We start from the raw sequence: 17,300 nt of genomic DNA, 5'->3' as shown, positions 1-17,300 counted from the left end.
CACTTTTGACAATTTGCCCATTTTTCCATGAGTCACAGGTTTTCACAAAGCCTGCATTTCTCTCATATAACATAGACCCAGGCAAAATCAAAAATCCCTCTCCTTACCCGCCTTTCCAGGCCTTCCGTGTGTGTATATATCCCCAAGAAAGAAACGTTTTTCCTTTGCAGATTATCTCCAAGTCACTTAAGGCTGCTGCGAGGCAGGACGCAGAGGCAGACCCTTCCTGCTGCCATTTGCGGGACCCTTGCTCCGCCGTGCGGCACCCCGCGCTGCGCAGGCTGCGACCACCGGCGGCCCTCCTGCCAGCGGCCTCCGAGAGCGGTGCGAGGCCGTGCCGGGGGCACCGGGAGGCGACCACCACACACCGCCCCCGCAACGCTGCCGGCCGCGGCGCCCAGCCCGGCCGCGCTCCTTCAGCCTGGCCTGGCACCAGCGGCCCGCGCCGCCGTTACCTCGGAGGCAGGTTTCTCCCCGCCAGCGGCCGCGTCCCGCTCTGCCACCCGCCCGCCCCCGCCGGTGGGAGGAGCGGGAAGCGGCCCCGACCCCGCGGCGGCCGGAATCGCGGGCGGCCGAGCAGGCGGAGCCACCGCGGTCGCGGGCAGCTGCGCTATGTCGCACCCGTCCCCTCTCGCCCGGCCCAGCAAGCCCTGCAACCCCCGCGCCTTCTTCGATGTGGACATCGGGGGCGAGCGAGGTGGGGAGGGAGCGGGGGCGGGACGGGGCCGTCGCGGCGGGGACCCGGGCGATTCCCGCGCGACTCCCGCGCGGTGGGCCGGGGCCGGGGAGCGCCTGTGCGGAAGGCGCGGGGCCCGGATCGTTCTCGACGGTGAGGGAGCGTTGGGCTCCGGAGGCGCCGGGCTGGGCCGGGCGCTGTCCCCGCGGGCTGCGAGCACACGCACCCGGCACCGGGGAGGAGGAGGAGAAACATGGCCCCGCCGCGAACGGGCGTGTTGCGGGGCGGGAGGGGGCCTCCTCCGGCGCCCTGCGCGCTCCCTCCGAGGTTTCCCCGCCAGAATGAACAGGCCCGAGGAAAAGAGAGGGAAGGGCAACGTGGCTGTGTCGGCGCCCCATTCCCCCAGCTTCCCACTTGAGGGAAGATATTTCCTCTCGTGGGCGAGGCAGGGGAGCAGGCACACGTACGGCCATCAATCAGGGAGCCCCTGCAGCACCTTCCCGTACAGACCCGCCCAGCCAAGCGCAGCCGACCGGCACAGTGCTCCGCGCGCTATGGGTCCCGGGCGTGCCTGTGGCGGCGGCCCGCTCCTGCACGCGTAACTTCCGCGTGCCGTCGGTGCGCCGAGCTCGGCCTCCCTCAGAGCGACCCTCTCGTCAGGCTGCGACTGCCGGCTCCAGGCCGCGCCTACCCCCCCGCCATGTCGTGGGGACGCGCCACAGCGCGCCGGGCCTTACCTGGCCGCCACCGCCGGCTTGCGGAGGTAAAAGCTGAAGCAGGCGGGTGGTGCCGGTCGTGCTCTTGGCATCGTCGGTGTTGCCAGAGGTCATTCAAAAATCTGGGCAAACGGTCAAAATGGAAGTAAGAAAACAACAACATGAAAGCTGGGGTAATATTTGAGAGGGTAGGTTTCCAAAATTGGCGTGGGTGAAGGTAGATGCTGCTTTTTTTGGCAGGATATTGCCTCATTTATTCGTTCTGCTACTCAGAGGAATAAAAGAAGAAAGTCTGTAAGATGATTTGCCTTTCATTGACTTTCAGTTGTCTAATTTGTTTTCATTCCTGTATTAATTAGAATTAATATATTTACATTTAGCTTCCAGTAGAGTGAAGTTATGTTAACTAATTGACTGTGAGGCAGATGAGGAAACAGGTGGAATGAGAAATAGCTCTCCAAGAAGCCAGTTTGTGAAAAGATCAGAATTTGGCACAGAATCCATTTATCAGCTCTTTCGGGATCTGTTAGCCACTCAGGCTTTACTTCCTTTAGTTAAAACATGTACATTTTTTGATTTAATGATTGCTTGTAGCATCTGTAACTGTAATTAGTCATTATTCATATGCCAGTGTCTTAGTAAAATTGGGGTTTAAGAGAATGAGGAGTAGCGTTGCTGTACATGTTTGGCAAAAGCCTTTTCATCAAATGAAAGCCTTCACAAAACAGTCTTTTTTATTGTATCTATTTTTGATTGAACAAGCTATATATGTATGTTAAAATAGACATAAAACAAGTATGCTTGTTAAAATACCTAATTTATCTTTAATGTATATGTGTGTGATTTCCCACACAGGGTTTTTTTAAGCAGAAAATGCATTTGGCATTTTTTGTATTTTTTGGCAGAATCTGTCTTTATTCCCCTAAATTATTCTTGATAGTGGAATTCATTGTTGATAATAACCTTGATAAAAACCTAATGTAACTCTTGACAGCGATTGCCATGGAACAACCCCCAAATGTAAATTTAACAGTAATCTAAATAAAATTAATCAAGTCTGAAACATTAATTTCCTTTGGCCTGTAATGCTCAACACATCACCATGCCAAGGATGGGACTAAAAAATATGTCTCATTCTCTCTTTGTCATTTCAGTTGGACGCATTGTCTTTGAATTATTTGCTGACGTTGTACCTAAAACTGCTGAAAATTTCCGTGCGTTATGTACAGGAGAGAAAGGAACAGGGCCTACCACTGGAAAACCTCTCCATTATAAAGGATGTCCTTTCCACAGAAGTAAGTTCTATGAAGTCCTCTGTTTTCCTGTTGGTAACGGAAGTCCTCCATTATCAGTATTTGAAATAATGTTAAATAATATTTCTAAGCACTTGTTTAAGAAATAAGCTGTCTGAAAGTAAGTTTTTGACTTTTTGATCCTCCCAATGACTAAGATATTTTTACCATGCATTGGCAATAGTAAATTATAAATTTACTAGTAAGTTAGTAAAACTAGTTTACTATGAGTTAGGAATAGGTTGAAGTGATTTCAGGTAAAGGATTAAATATCAACTGATGTCCACTTACCTGAGAAGGACTACTTAGGGAGACTTGATAAATAAAAGGTGGGTTTCGGTTTTATTTAGGTGCAGGTGCTGATGACAGGGATTGCTCTTCATCTCTGAATTGTTTTTCTTTGTGACTTTCCTTCCTTACTGCTGTATTTTATAATTATTTTCTTTTACAGTTATTAAACAATTCATGGTCCAGGGAGGAGATTTCTCAAACCAAAATGGCACAGGTGGAGAAAGTATATATGGTGAAAAATTTGAAGATGAAAACTTTCATTATAAGGTACTCTATTGAAAATACTAATTGTATTCAGTTTGTGAAGTTTCAGTAATTTTAATTTTTCTTCACGTTCAGAACAGGTTGCCCAGAGAGGTGGCAGAAGCCCCATCCCTGGAAACATTCAAGGTCAGGTTGGACGTGACTCTGAGCAACCTGATCTAGTTGAAGATGTCCCTGCTCATTGCAGGGGGGTTGGGCTAGATGACCTTTGAAGGTCCTTTCCAACCCAAACTATTCTATGATTCTATGAGTCAGTGCTCTTTAGTCCAAGGTTAACATATTTTTGAAGCAGTGGAAAGAATGCAGCAAAAAAGCCCCAAACTACTTTGTCCTTAAAGCTGTTGTTGAATACAGAACAAATACATGTGTGAATACACACAAAATGAGGTCAACTTCATTAAGACAGAGACAGCTGTAGCTTAAATTTTCTTTTTAATTGCACCATCAGAAATTAATTTGGAACAATATTTTGGTTCTCATTGAAGTAGGGATGATATTTTAAGAGTGGCAAATTTTGTCACTCAAGCATATACAGTATGTTAGCATTAAATGGGTTTTATGATTCTTTTTTTCCATATGCTAATAACATTCATAAGATTACATGTGAGAAATACCTTTCTTATTTAAGAAGTGAGGAATCCATGGTAGACTGCAGAATTAATCCAAAGGAAAATGTAAAAGAAAGCATTTTCCCCGCTACAGTAGTTTTCAATTATATGAGATGTAAAAGGCTATTTATGAATGGGGTTTTTTTACCCAAAATGCTGGAAAAATGTGCTGTGAACCAAGCAAGTTTTTGAATATGCAAAGGTCTCAATTTGAGGATGAATTTTAAGCAATGCTGGCTTTGATGGCAGGAATTCCTACTCCTCCCATTACTTACTGCCACTCCTGTGTCAGAGCTCAACCATTAGTGCAGTCCCACAAGCAGTTTTCTCAGCCCAGCTGCAGGAAGAGAGGAGGGAACTGTGCTGCGAGAGTAGGAAGTTCTAAAACTCTCTTTGTACCCAAAATCAACCTCTAGACGCCACTAGAAGACTGCAGGTGCATGTGCTTTACACACACAACTTAAAAAGTACAATTTTTGAACAACAGTTTTCTCAGGATCTGTCCTGTATCTTTCCTTCTTTCTTTTGCAAAGGAATAAACTTCAAAATGTCCATTACCATTCTTCAGGCTTCTTTTTGTCATCAAAATCAAATGCAGTTGATGCCTCCAGTGTCTGTCTTTTGACATAAGATTGACTTCCTTTTTATGCTTTGAAAGAAGAAATGTTTGCCTTCTGTATTTTTAAATCTTTCTTTTTTTTTTAAAGCATTTTAGTGCTACCTTTCTTTAAAAATAAGTATTCCAGAAAGGGAAGAAGACTGCGTTTCACAGTACTGTACAGCAGGTCTGTGTACCTTAAGCCTACAATTTATACGCTATTTGAAGATCTCCAAATTTAAGTATTACCTGCACACCATGACTTACATTTTTTGTCTAGGAGACTTGGCTATTGTCGAGAAAAGTGGTAACCATAATAATTGTTCTGAGTGCTCACCTGTGTTCTCATCTGTACATAACGAGCTGTGCATCTGGAAAAAATCCCCCTGCTTGAATTATTAGTAATCGTATTATGAACCTGGGTGGGAGTACTACCTGGAAGCAACAAAAATAACATGTTCTGCAAGTATCCCTTACAACAGCCAGGACACCCACTGCTGTAGGTGTAACAACTCTCAGCACTGGCATTAAGCAGTTTTCATATCATGTTATTATGTGTTAGCATATGAATGACTCCTCAAAACCACTGACTAAAAAACTTACAGACATCATTGTCCCATGGTTAAAAGAAAGCCCGGACTTCAATTGTGCTTGCCTCCAAACAGTATTTTAGGAAAAGAAAATATGGCAATCCTCCACTAAACAGACATCAAAGTCTATTACCAAGTTCGGCGCAATAGCTGGAAATGTAGCTTCAGCATTCACCATAAAGTTATTTACAGTTGTGAAAGATGTTCTATGAAGTCTGACACTTGTTCTGGTGGTGCCTGTGGCACTGCTGCGTAAAGTTCCTCTTCTGCATTGGTCCTTGTCACAGGATTTGTAGCTCCCTGAAGACTTTGAGTCCTTGTTACTTTCTTGGTTATACTGTCAAGTGAGATCTGGAGGTAATTATGAATGGAATGCAAATGATCCCCATTTCTGTACTTCTGTGACCGCTCAGGTATAACGAAAGTTGTCAATGTGCCAGGGATGAGTTGGAGGACTCACCTGGATCTTGTACAGGCTCTGGGAGCTCAATTCCCATCATCTGTTGGCCAAGTATGTTAGGATTTCAGTGGGAGTTAAATGCGTCTACTACATACAGAAATTCACTGGGTCTTGCACTTAATCTGGCAGTCCTGCAAAGTGTCATTAAACTACTGTCTTGGACAACAATGAGTTGTTTTTGTTGACACTTGGGGACACTGGAGCTAAGGAGCTACCTGTTTGTTCTTGTGTTGTTGGTATGGTTTCCTATAAATTGCAATAAACTGGAGGACTTTGTCAGTAGTCAGCTTACCATGTCAGATCAATCCCACTAGGCTTTTTTTGGTGTCACTTCTCCAGCTAAGGGTTGTGCCATTGTGGAACACCCAACTTACACAGTCCTCAAGCAGTGTTGTTACCATGGCATAGTTTTGCAAGCCTTGAATCCGTCAGAGAATCTGATTTTGTCCGCACGTTTTTACTTGCTTTATAAGCTTACAAAATGACAAGCAGAAACCATCACAGGAAAGACTATCTATGCAGTGTTTTTCAAAACACTCATGGCAAGGAAATGCATGAGTGACAACAGTTTTGTTTACTGAGGAGGGATGAGGGACTGTCATCAATGGGACTAATGTCGAGACTTGGTCACAAATGAAATGGGGTTGCATGTAAGTGTGAAGATCACAGTCACCAGACTGTTGTCTGTAACTTTCCAACTTGTCCTCCAAATCTTTACATGGTAAACATGCAGTTATAAGGCAACACCACGGCTTATTGTTACTTGGCTTTTCGTTCACAAACCATTGCTGTTTAGCATTAGTTGTAATTAGGAAAAAAAAAAAGTCAGATTTATAAGTCTTATTCTGCCTCTTGGGCAGTAAATCAGTGACCAGCCTCAAATGGTATTTGCAAAAATCTCCTATGGGGCAACACTTCTGATGAACTTGTTTGGCAGCAACTACAATGCAAAATGCCAGATGTTTGTTTTGGAGGCTGCATTCCTGCAGGCTTGCTACCAGATGCCTTCTCTTGCTGTGGATCACAGGCTTCCTCTCTGTCATTTGCCATCTCTGATTCCCAGGATGAGTTTCAAGATTAGAAGAGACAAGTCAAGATTATTCCAGTAGCTATCTGTTGGCTAGGTGCAATTCCAGCTCTCAGCTGTACAACCTTTTCTGAGTTCCTGAGCCAATTTCTGGTTGAAAGATTCAGACTCATTGTGCCGTATGACCAGATGAACACCTCAAGCAAGGACTTCTCCCTACCACCATGGAAGTCCAAACACTGTGTGGGAAAACAGTTTCCAAAACAACAGGTTTTTCAAAGTGGTAGAGACTATAGGGACAAACCAGATGCTTAAATACAGCTCTGTCAGACTGTTGCCTCAAACTAACCAGCCTCCCATTGAGCTCTGAGGTCTACTTCATAGCAATTTCTGATTCTGTCTCCTCTGTGCTGTCATACTTTTTTTCTTTTTGCCCTTCCACACTGTCAAGTTTCCTAGGAATACCACAGCTTGCCTGCTTCAGACATGTACCAGTGTCTTGGTACAACATACTGACTTACGCTAAACAGGGTTCCTTGCACTTAATAACCAGATCAACTTGGGGAGAATAATCTTAATGGCTGTGTCATGCCTGTTTAACAAGAGATTCACAACACATACGAAAAGTACATTTCTGCAGTACAACTGAAAACAAAATTATCTGTGTGATGGAGCAAGATAATTCTTATTTCAAAGAAGGAGAAAGTACTTACAAAAAACAAGATAAACAATATTTTTTCATGTTGGGCAGTTTAATAAATTTTTGTTAGTTTGTGGCCTGGTAGCATGAGCCAAAATAATTAGGTTAAAAATCCCAACAGAATAAAAGCTGTCTCTCTCGGAAGGTGAAGGGGTTCAAAAAACCCCATGAACCCTTAAATAGTAAAGACCACAGTCCGCTAAAACCCACAGTTCTACAGTATACTTTGTGTGAGTAGCATCTATAAAATTAGCAATACATACCCGTCTTGATTAAATGTTGTTTTGCTTTTTTTCTTGTGGCCAGTGGTCTTGAATAATCCAGGGAGGAACTTCACATGTCTCTCAGGTGATCGATCTCTCTAAACTCAGCAGCTGTGCAGGAGATTCAGTGTACAAGAAGCAGACAGATGTTACAGCATCAAGTCACACATATGGCTCTGCTTGCTAGACTGCTAGGTGGCAAGTAAAGATGCAGAGCTGGGCATTTGCCCTCTTCAGTCATGATAGGTAAAATTACTTGCCAGCTGTATGTAACTGTCTGGTTTACCAAGTTGTCATTATGGCTGTCCTTGCTATATATATGAATAGCCTTAAATAATCTTATATGTGGTTTTACCAGAGATCTTTTATATGTTTATTGTGATTTTTCCCCCCAATGCAGCATGATAAACCAGGGCTGTTGAGCATGGCAAATGCAGGACCTGGTACTAATGGCTCTCAGTTCTTTATTACAACGGTGCCTACTTCTCACCTGGATGGGAAACATGTGGTGTTTGGCCAAGTGATCAAAGGAATGGGTGTAGTTAAAATGTTAGAAAACGTTGAAGTTAAAGGAGAAAATCCTGTTAAGGTAAGCAAAATCCAAGGCACTTACAGATGATGATTATTCTTCCATTATATGATGTATATTCATTTCTTCTAAATGCTTAGTGTAATATTTAGAACTATTAAATGTTAACCAGTTATTTTTACTGTTTATATGTTTATATATTTACTATAAAAGTGTTTCTGTTTTTCCCATGTCCTTGTTAAGAGGCTTTTGTTCTTTTGCTGTAAATTCCCCCAGCACAAACAATTGATTTCTTACTCAACACAGCTGTGAGGGTGGAAGTCTTTTATCAGGGTGAAGGTGGAAATGCACAGCTAGAAGTGTAGGATGAGTGATGAAATTAAAAGGTGGAATTCACAATTTCTGGAAAAGCAATCAGTGTGCAGGTCATGTCAGTTTGTGGTTGTTTGAAAAATTGATACCTCTGCAACTTTAAAAGACTTAGCAGTTTAAGAAAGAACTGTCTTCTCTAACGTAGTAGAACTTCCATGTCTTGTGTTTTGCTGCAGCTCAGTTTGCTGCCATTTCCTCTTCCAGCCTCTCTGTGGAGTGTGGGTATGGTGTTCCTGGAATGCTGCTCCTCTGAACACAGCACTTTCTGTGATAAAAGCCTTTTGATGAGGATAGGCTAATGATGTGATGGGTATCTGAAATGAATGCACCCAAACAACAGATGAAGAAGCATTTTTACTGAATTTCAAAGAGCACCCAGAAGTTGTGGCTTTTTTTTTTTTTTAATTGTCTTAATAAGCAATATTGCTATTTACCCTTTATTTTTTCAGTTGTGCGTCATTGCAGAATGTGGAGAGCTAAAGGAAGGAGATGACTGGGGAATTGTTCCCCAGGATGGATCTGGAGATGCTCATCCAGATTTTCCTGAAGATTCCGATATAGACTTGAAAGATGTAAGTGTTTTTCTGTTAGCATATTTTACAGAATGCAAGACTTGTAGGTAATCTGAGTTACATGGTGTCTGTGATGATGTTCATTAAGCCTTTTTTCTTAAGAATCGATCAAGGTCCTGATTAAATGGTGACATTCAATTTTAGGCAAGAGAATGCTGTGGGAAGGGATTGCTATCTCTTTTTTTTTTTTTCAGTGCTAATTACAGCTGTTTTTTTCCCCAGTAACGAAAACTACAATTACTTAGAATTATGACACTTTTGTTTTCTGTTCTTTGTTTCTTTTTACTTCTGTTTGTGCTGTAGTGAGAAATTGCAATTACTAGAACTCCATCCTGCAGACTAACCGAATGTTGTACTTATATACTCTGGCTGTGCAACTTTTTAAATATCCTCCCTTAAAAAGATTTTGTTTAACTTTCTAGAAATAATTATTATTTTTTACTACATCAGAACTAGTCATTCTCAATTCCCAATAGTTATTTGCTTTTCAGGTTGTTCAAACTGAAGGAAGAGCTGCTGAGAGTTAGGGAGCAAACTGGTGAAAGCAGCTCTTCTGCAGGTTTTTATCTTAAAAGTGAAGGAGACAAACTGTGTGAATCAAACAGTGATTTGTGAGAGGGAAAAAAAAGGGGACTGCATGTGTAGATTCCAACTACAGAGTTAGAAATAGAATAGTAAAAAAAGCATTGCAGCCAGAAACCAGAAACTCCTTGTGTCTGACTATTGAGAAGCACTTCAAGTTGTGAAAAAGTTTTTGGATAGCTTTTGCTTGGCTCAGAACTGAAGCTGGCAGGTGCCTGCCACCTTTAACTTTAAACTTGCTCATATAAACTAACTACAGAAACCAGAGTGACACTAGTCTCATGCTATTGAACAAATTTTTTCAAGGTCATTAGTTCTAGTAGGGTAGAAGTGTAAACTGATAGTATTACAAATGGCAGTATATATGTTTGACAGAGCTTAAGACAACTGTGGTATAGACAGCAGTAATTATAAACTGTTTATTGCCACTGGAAAAGTAACTTAATACTTGAAATGTATGCCATTCTGGAAATAGAAATGATGGATTTGATAAAGACAGGCAGTTGTTCTTTTTCTCTTTCCATAAATGTTTTAAGTGGTTTGAGAGGAGGAGAATTGTGTTGATACGACTTCGAGTTTGAGAGTGTGCAGAGTTCAGGTGACTAATAGCATTTTGAGAAGCAGAAGACAAAATCCTCTTGGGAATAAGGCAGTCTTGGTTGAATACTTTGATTGTTAACATGTCTTCTGTGAATAACGGTCAACACCTTTATATATAGCTCTGTGTGGGTAGCAGCATTTAGGGGAAGGAGTTGAACTGCTATGTTGTCTCTTGGTATTTTCTTACTCTTTACACTGTAGAAAACACCCATTAGGAATTTAAGCTCTCAGACTATTGTGTTGCATAAAGTAGAAAATATTATAGGAGTGGTTTGAAGCTAGTATTTGTCTAAAATTGGAATATTTTTATTCTGAGATTTTATAATCTTTGAAAGAGGATGGACATGGGATCCTACTGTTAAACATTAAGTTATTCAAGGCTTCTTTCATAAGTACGTTCATACTTTATATTTTCCATCTATTTTATTAGGTTGACAAGATTGTGGCCATAGCAGAAGACATAAAGAATATAGGAAATACTTTCTTCAAATCGCAAAATTGGGCAGTGGCAGCTAAAAAGTATAGTAAAAGTTTACGGTAAGGCTATCATCATTCAATCAGATAGTTCTGTAACCCAAATTAATACTGCTATCAAGCAATTATATGTGCATTTAAAAAGTGCCTGTTGCTGTGCTCTTTTCTTTTTTTAAAAAAGAGCCTTCTGAATCTGGAAGACATCTGGTTGATTTTTAGCTGCTTATTCAAGTAGGTCTTCTACTCATTGCTAGGTAAGAGCTATAAGCAGGAAGTATTGTTTAGAAGTGCCTAAATGCTCCTTTTTTAATACTCTTGCTGTGCTGGTACATAACCGGGAAGAAAAGCACAATAGTAGACAGGATAGTTAAAGGACAGGAAAGGAGGGAGGTATTTTTTCTCTGATTTCTGAAAAACCAGTAGGTTTAGGAAATTGGTAAGTTCAAGAGAGAGTACCGCCAAATGCGACACTTATTAAATTCATTATTATTTTTTCAGAGGCTCCATACCATCATCCTGACTCCATGTATAGTTCAGATTTGCCTTCAAAATCATGGCCTTTCTGCTTTTGTTTCCATACTGCTCCTTTCTTTTCTTCATGCTTTTTGCTTTATATATATGAGCTTCTCCTAAAAACTTTTTTTTTAATGTTATAGTGACCTTTATGCCTACTTAATGATCACTGGTTAACTAGCAGTAACAATAATGAACAAAAAAGAATTCAGGCATATTTAATCCTTCAGCTAAGTTTTTAACTGACTGGGTTTTGAACAATTGATGTCTTTCTGAAGCATACAGATTATTTAATTACAGATATTAACGCAAGATGCAACGTCTCCCCCTGACCTCAAAAAGCCCATCATAGACCAGCAGAAACCCTGAATTAAACACGATTTCTATGTAAACCTTTTAGAAATTATGCAGAAAAAAGGCTGGAATAAATCTTTATCTGTGTTGTATCTGTCCATTTCTTCCCCCCATTCTTGGGTAAATATCAGGTATAATTATGCCATCCCGTATAATTAGTTGTCTTGCTCACTCTTAAGCACACCCAATGGAAGGCTCTTCCAGTTTGAATAGACAGCCTCTATTTGGGGCTTATTTGTCCTTGTGGATGGGAAGGATTGTAACTTTTCTAGACTAACCAAATCTGATAATTCCAGCTCTTCTTTATAGGTCATACTTTTGTGGACATGCCTTGTTGTCATATCTTAAAACCTAATACTTTAGGTAGGATGGTGTATTCTAGCTGGCGCTTCACCAGAACTGATAAGAGTAAGAACAGCTCTTATCAGGGTATCTCCTATGTCTTATATACAACTCTCTGAGCAAACCATCTGGCAATATTGTTTCTTTCCGTGTAGCCATTATAATTGTCTGTCCTTTTTCTTGACTTAACGGCTGCTTGACCATTTTAAAAAAAAATTATTTTATATGTAAGAATTGACACTTTTTGTTAAAAAACATGTTACTTCCTCTTGTCTCCATTGATATTCATCTTACTGATTTCTTTGTACTTGGAAGCTCTTATTTTGTTTGCAGAATGCAGCCTTTCATGTTTTGGTGTGATTTACAAATATTGTAGATGTATTGTTTGTTTTGAACATAACAGTTTTGTATTATAACTCTCCTTAGTTTTTAGCCTTTTCTCTCCTTTCTGGTTCTTATCTTTTGCATGATGCCCAGCAAGTGGAAAAATCACTGGGACTATGTCTAATTTACTTTTTAAGTATTGCTTATTTCGGTGGTCTAAAGCTGTATACAAACCATGCAACATTCAAAAGATAGGGTGTGCAAAAATTGAACTTACGTGGGCACTGATCTGCAAAGACTACATTAATTATGGCATGCTTAAAATGTGAATGTATGCAAACACATGGTTTTTATTTTTTAAATAAAAACCACAGAAGTTCTACCAAGAACGCCATTAAAAGTGTTAGAACTTTTATATCCACAACAGACCTCTGCCATTTGAAATAAGAAACTGACAGCAGCAGCACATTGTAAATTAAAAAGAATGAGATACAGTTTGCCTATGCAGTAAATGATGTGGCTTAGTCCTAAACCAGTGCCGGTTTTGAAGTTCAGGAAAAAAGTCATGAAGGAAGACAATGGAAATAAGGTGGAGTTACTAATGCTCATAAACCACCCTCCTTTACAAAGTAAAGTTAGCTTCAGATTTTAGCCATAAATGCCTAAACTAATTAAAATATTACTGAGGGAACTGAAGGAAAGATGAAGCTTCCCACGAATGTAGAAGTTGCAATGGTGGCATTGACTTTTTGCCACTGATGAGCAACATGTTTTTGGAGAATAAACAGTCATTGAGATGAATTCTCATGGTTTCATGCCATCTAAAATAATGCATTTGTCTAAGGAAAATAATGCTATTAGTACAGTGGAGGACTAGGAGTTACAGGAAAACATTCACCAGTGAGTTAATCTTTTTTTTGTCAGGGTATATATATTTAGTGTAATAAATATTTGTAATAGTGGAATTGAAACTGCTTTAAAAATACCAGTTTGGATAAGCCAGTTCCACACATTATCTGTAGAAAGATAGCTAAAGGCAGAACAAAATGGAAGTTGCAATACTAATACACATTCTTTCTAAATCTGTTTTTCTGCAGGTATGTAGAAGCTTCTGAAGCAGTAGCAGAGTCATCAGACAAACCAAAGTTAAAGGCTGTTGCTTTGACCTGTGTTTTAAACATTGGCGCTTGTAAACTAAAACTGTCAGATTGGCAGGGAGCCATTGAAAGTTGTTCAGAGGTAAATTTAATGTTTAGTATTTTGATTAACAATTGACCTATACAGAAAAAGGAAACTGAAACTACAAAGCTGTTTAAAAGAGTCTTCTGACAAGCTTATGATTTGAAAGTAAACAAAATAGAAGGTTGGTTGTGAAGTTACTACTAACTTTCCACTATGTGGCTTTTTTAAGATTTTGAAATTGAAATGACTCATTAGAAACAAACAAAAGAGGGCTGTTGCTTACTGCCAGAAAAAAATGCACACTGGCATTGTCCCTTTGGTTAGCAGAGCTAATTTTTGTATTACAAAGAGTTAAACTGTCTTCATCGAAAGAGGAATACTTTTCTGTGGAAGACTAGTATGAGCAAAATGTTTTACTTGCTTTTAGATTTTATGGTCTTGAATTTTATTCATTGAAGTGACCTTTCTAACTAAAGCCGTTTCAGGTAGGCTTAGTGGTGAAATGAAACCACTGAACAGGAAGAAAGGAGGAAACAATAAATATGGAAATACTAAAAAATAATAGAATTAAAGGGGAAAAAAGGAGCAGTGACACAGACATACTGAGAGAATTTAGCATATTTGAGGAAACTTTAAATAATTCAGTAAAACTCTGAAATCTTGAAGGAAACAGAGTAAAAAATTCTCTTATCTGTTAGCAGAAGATCCTGAGCAGCATCTCCTAGGGCTTCAGGCTGAAAGCATGAGTCTCAGATAATCTGTGTGTGAGGGGTCTCTAGAGAGCTGGCGTGTTTTCTAGCCTGCTGATGGCGTTACTATATGGAAAACTTTCATAAACCTATATTCAGAATGGACAGATGGGGAATGAGGAAAGAAAACAAGTAAGAAAACTGTGTAACGTGACATCTAGAAAATGGTAAAAATTGAAACAGCATTGAAGCGTTACAGATAAAAATTATTAATCATGATACTTGCCATTATGGAAAAAAACCCAACACTTCCTTGTTTTTAACATTACGGAATTGTTAGATAAAGGCAACTCCATAGCTGTAATAGACTTCTGTAAGGTATTTTGCTTACATCTCATAACAAGTGTTAATCAGTGTTTTAACCAGAACACCAGTTTCCTAAGATTAACTAGTAGAGTTCAAGGTAATTGTTAATGAGAAACTATACACTTTCGCTTTTAACAATTCCTAAGGCCAAAAGCAATTTAAATTAACAATCTGTAATACATGTATTATTTGGTGTAAATAAGGAATTACAAATTGCTGAATCTGTTCAAACAAACCTTGCTTTAAAATAGCTCTAAGCACAATGGTTGAGCCTAAAAACTAGGAATGCTACCTACATGTACACAATACAGACACCCAATTTTCTAATTCTTGACACAGAAGAGACACTAGGCTTTACAATGGAGAGATCAGGACAAGTGCCCAGAGTAATACTTCCTTTATATTAACAGCCAATACTGAAGCGATTTAAAAAAATCTAGATGCATCATCTAATGTTTATTTTTCTTAATTAATGATTTAAAGTTAATAAATTAAATTCATAAAGCTACACATTCATGCAAAGAGACTTCCTCTAATCCCTAAGAAACTATATTCTTTAAAACAATAATAAAAAAGGACACACTATAGAACTATCTGCAATAAGAAAAAAGAATGAGATCTTTACAAGCAAGAAAACAAAACAGCTAGCTAGCCAAATTAACTGACGTACTTTGAAAAAATAATTTCAGTAATCAAATAGTGGAACAATCTCTTTGCCCAGCCACTGTCATTAAAGCTGGCATATACACATTAGTGAAACCATTCAGCCCCCAAAAAAGTTGTAATGACTGGAACTTGGCAAGGTTCCTGAAGCATGAGATGGATTGCTTCTACATGTCTTCCTAGCCTACAGTGAAAAAAGCTTTACAGGAAATTTTCATGTTTTCTTTATGATGACATTTGAAGGTTTGTTTGTGTGGTGGAAGGACCTACAATATAGGGAGTTGTACTGTAAGACTCACAGTTAGGATAATTTGAACTGCAGCAACACCTTTGCCATGACAGTGATATATACATATCACACACATAGGTTCCATTTTATCCTCATGTATGCTTGTCCTTTACAAAAGATGACTTCTCGTGCAGTGGTATTAGAAGGGATTAGCTAGCTATTCACTGTGCTACAACATAGCATTCCTTTTTACACCGTTAATGTTTGACATCTTACCCTCAAACCAACTGGGGAGATTATCTGCTGGTCTGAGCTGTGCCATTTGCGGAGATGGGAGGCTGTGAAGTATATGAAATGTTAATGTGACAATTTTATTAAATTTACAGGCTCTTAAAATAGATCCAGCAAATACTAAAGCTCTCTACAGACGGGCTCAAGGATGGCAGGGAGTAAAAGATCTCGATCAGGCATTGGTAATGATCACAGTATTTAATTTTTTTTTTTTTAATCCAAACATTTCACCAGAACATTAATTTGTATTTCTTTTTTTTTTAAGGGTGATCTTAAAAAGGCTCATGAAATAGCCCCTGAAGACAAAGGTAAAATAAAGCTGTTTCTTTATAAATTCTTTTTTTTTTTTTTAAAGAATGGAACAAAGTAACCAGGGTAGTATTTAGTAGGAAATCGTACCAGTGTGATGCCTAGAATGCTGCCTTCCACCAGCTTAAACACTGATGTATTGAGCACAGAGCCCACTGAGGTAGAAAATCTGGTTTTGTACAGCAGTGATGCTTCTGTTGCACTGGAAAACCTGCTTATATAGGTCAATGGCATGCCTCCTGAACCATCTGCCCATCTCACAGGGGTCATTCTTAATTTCCTGGTCTAATTGGGTAAGATTTTTAGCTCTCAAATTCTGCGTTGGCACCAATCCTATGCGTGCTACACCCTCCTCTACCTGGTTACTTTACCAGGTGAAACAAAGTAAGGGACAGTGGTTTTTTGCTGCTAGTATCTGACCTAATAGAAGATTAAATGCAGTTCTATGAAATGAAATAATACAGGTAAGTTAAGTTGCAGCAGTGTGACCTGGTCTTGACACATTAGGAGACCTAATGTGAAGAGATTACTGTAACTGTATCATGGATTTTCTTTTTAAGCAGCTATCCAGACAGAAACACTCAGAATCAAGCAGAAGATAAAAGCCCAGAAGGAGAAAGAGAAAGCAGCTTATGCTAAAATGTTTGCTTGATTTTTTTTCTAAACTTTTAAATGTATGCACTAACTCATGCAAAAACATAAATGGAACTGCTGCTTTCATTTGCCCTGTACTGCAGTTTTCAGTGTTTACAGCTGAAAAGTCTAATAATAAATGGTTCAAAGGTGAAATGGTTTTCTTTTTTTAAGCTGTAAAAACTTGTGTTTTGTGACTTGGGTGTGTTTCTAATGTGTAAAGCAGTAGTGGTTATGTTTCTTGCAGCTTAAACAACACTTCCTCAGAAGCTTGGTTTCACACCAAGACAATTTAGAGAGTTTCTATTAAGAGTTTTTATTAGACCAGGCCTGATTTCTCATAAGGAAGATAGATGCTGGTAGACATACAGTGAAGGTGCAAGTATTACACTTTTTCTTTTAAACTGCTTTACAAGTTGTATTGCACATAGGCTCCCTGTTATCATCAGGAAAAAAAATCTAACTGTAAATTTGATACAAAATGTGTAACACTTAAGAGCAGTAACAATTTTCTAGACTGATGTATTTTTCCCTACTGCAAGGTGGAATTACGTATAGTAAATCACTCCAGATAGAGAGAGAAAACACTTTTGTTTTAAGGGTGGGTACTAAATTCTTCCACCCTACCCATGATTCTGGATATGGCTCCTGCTACCACTGAACTTCAGCAATAAATCCAAGATCCAAAGCTCCTTTGTCAGTCCTGAGAAGAACCTTCTTCTGCCTGCCACACAACTCCTGTAAAGAAGTCCTATTTAAATAAGGCTAGGGTTTAACCGGAAGGCACCGAC

At 39.6% G+C, this 17,300-nt stretch overlaps 1 protein-coding gene across 1 annotated transcript; it reads left to right on the top strand.

Moving 5' to 3' along the window:
• Positions 1-310: 310 nt before the first annotated feature.
• Positions 311-16,528, top strand: PPID (peptidylprolyl isomerase D; the record flags this gene model as incomplete). The annotated part of the gene is made up of 10 exons (XM_081999369.1): positions 311-697; positions 2,547-2,687; positions 3,136-3,242; positions 7,886-8,074; positions 8,836-8,958; positions 10,571-10,677; positions 13,245-13,386; positions 15,663-15,749; positions 15,833-15,875; positions 16,440-16,528. The coding sequence occupies exons 1-10, from the start codon at positions 613-615 to the stop codon at positions 16,526-16,528; spliced, it is 1,113 nt and encodes a 370-aa protein (XP_081855495.1). The 5' UTR covers positions 311-612.
• Positions 16,529-17,300: the final 772 nt, after the last annotated feature.

The sequence above is a fragment of the Phaethon aethereus genome, assembly GCF_964289735.1.
Source record: "Phaethon aethereus genome assembly, chromosome: 4".
NCBI lineage: Eukaryota > Metazoa > Chordata > Aves > Phaethontiformes > Phaethontidae > Phaethon > Phaethon aethereus.
This window is presented reverse-complemented; position numbering and strand designations above follow the sequence as displayed.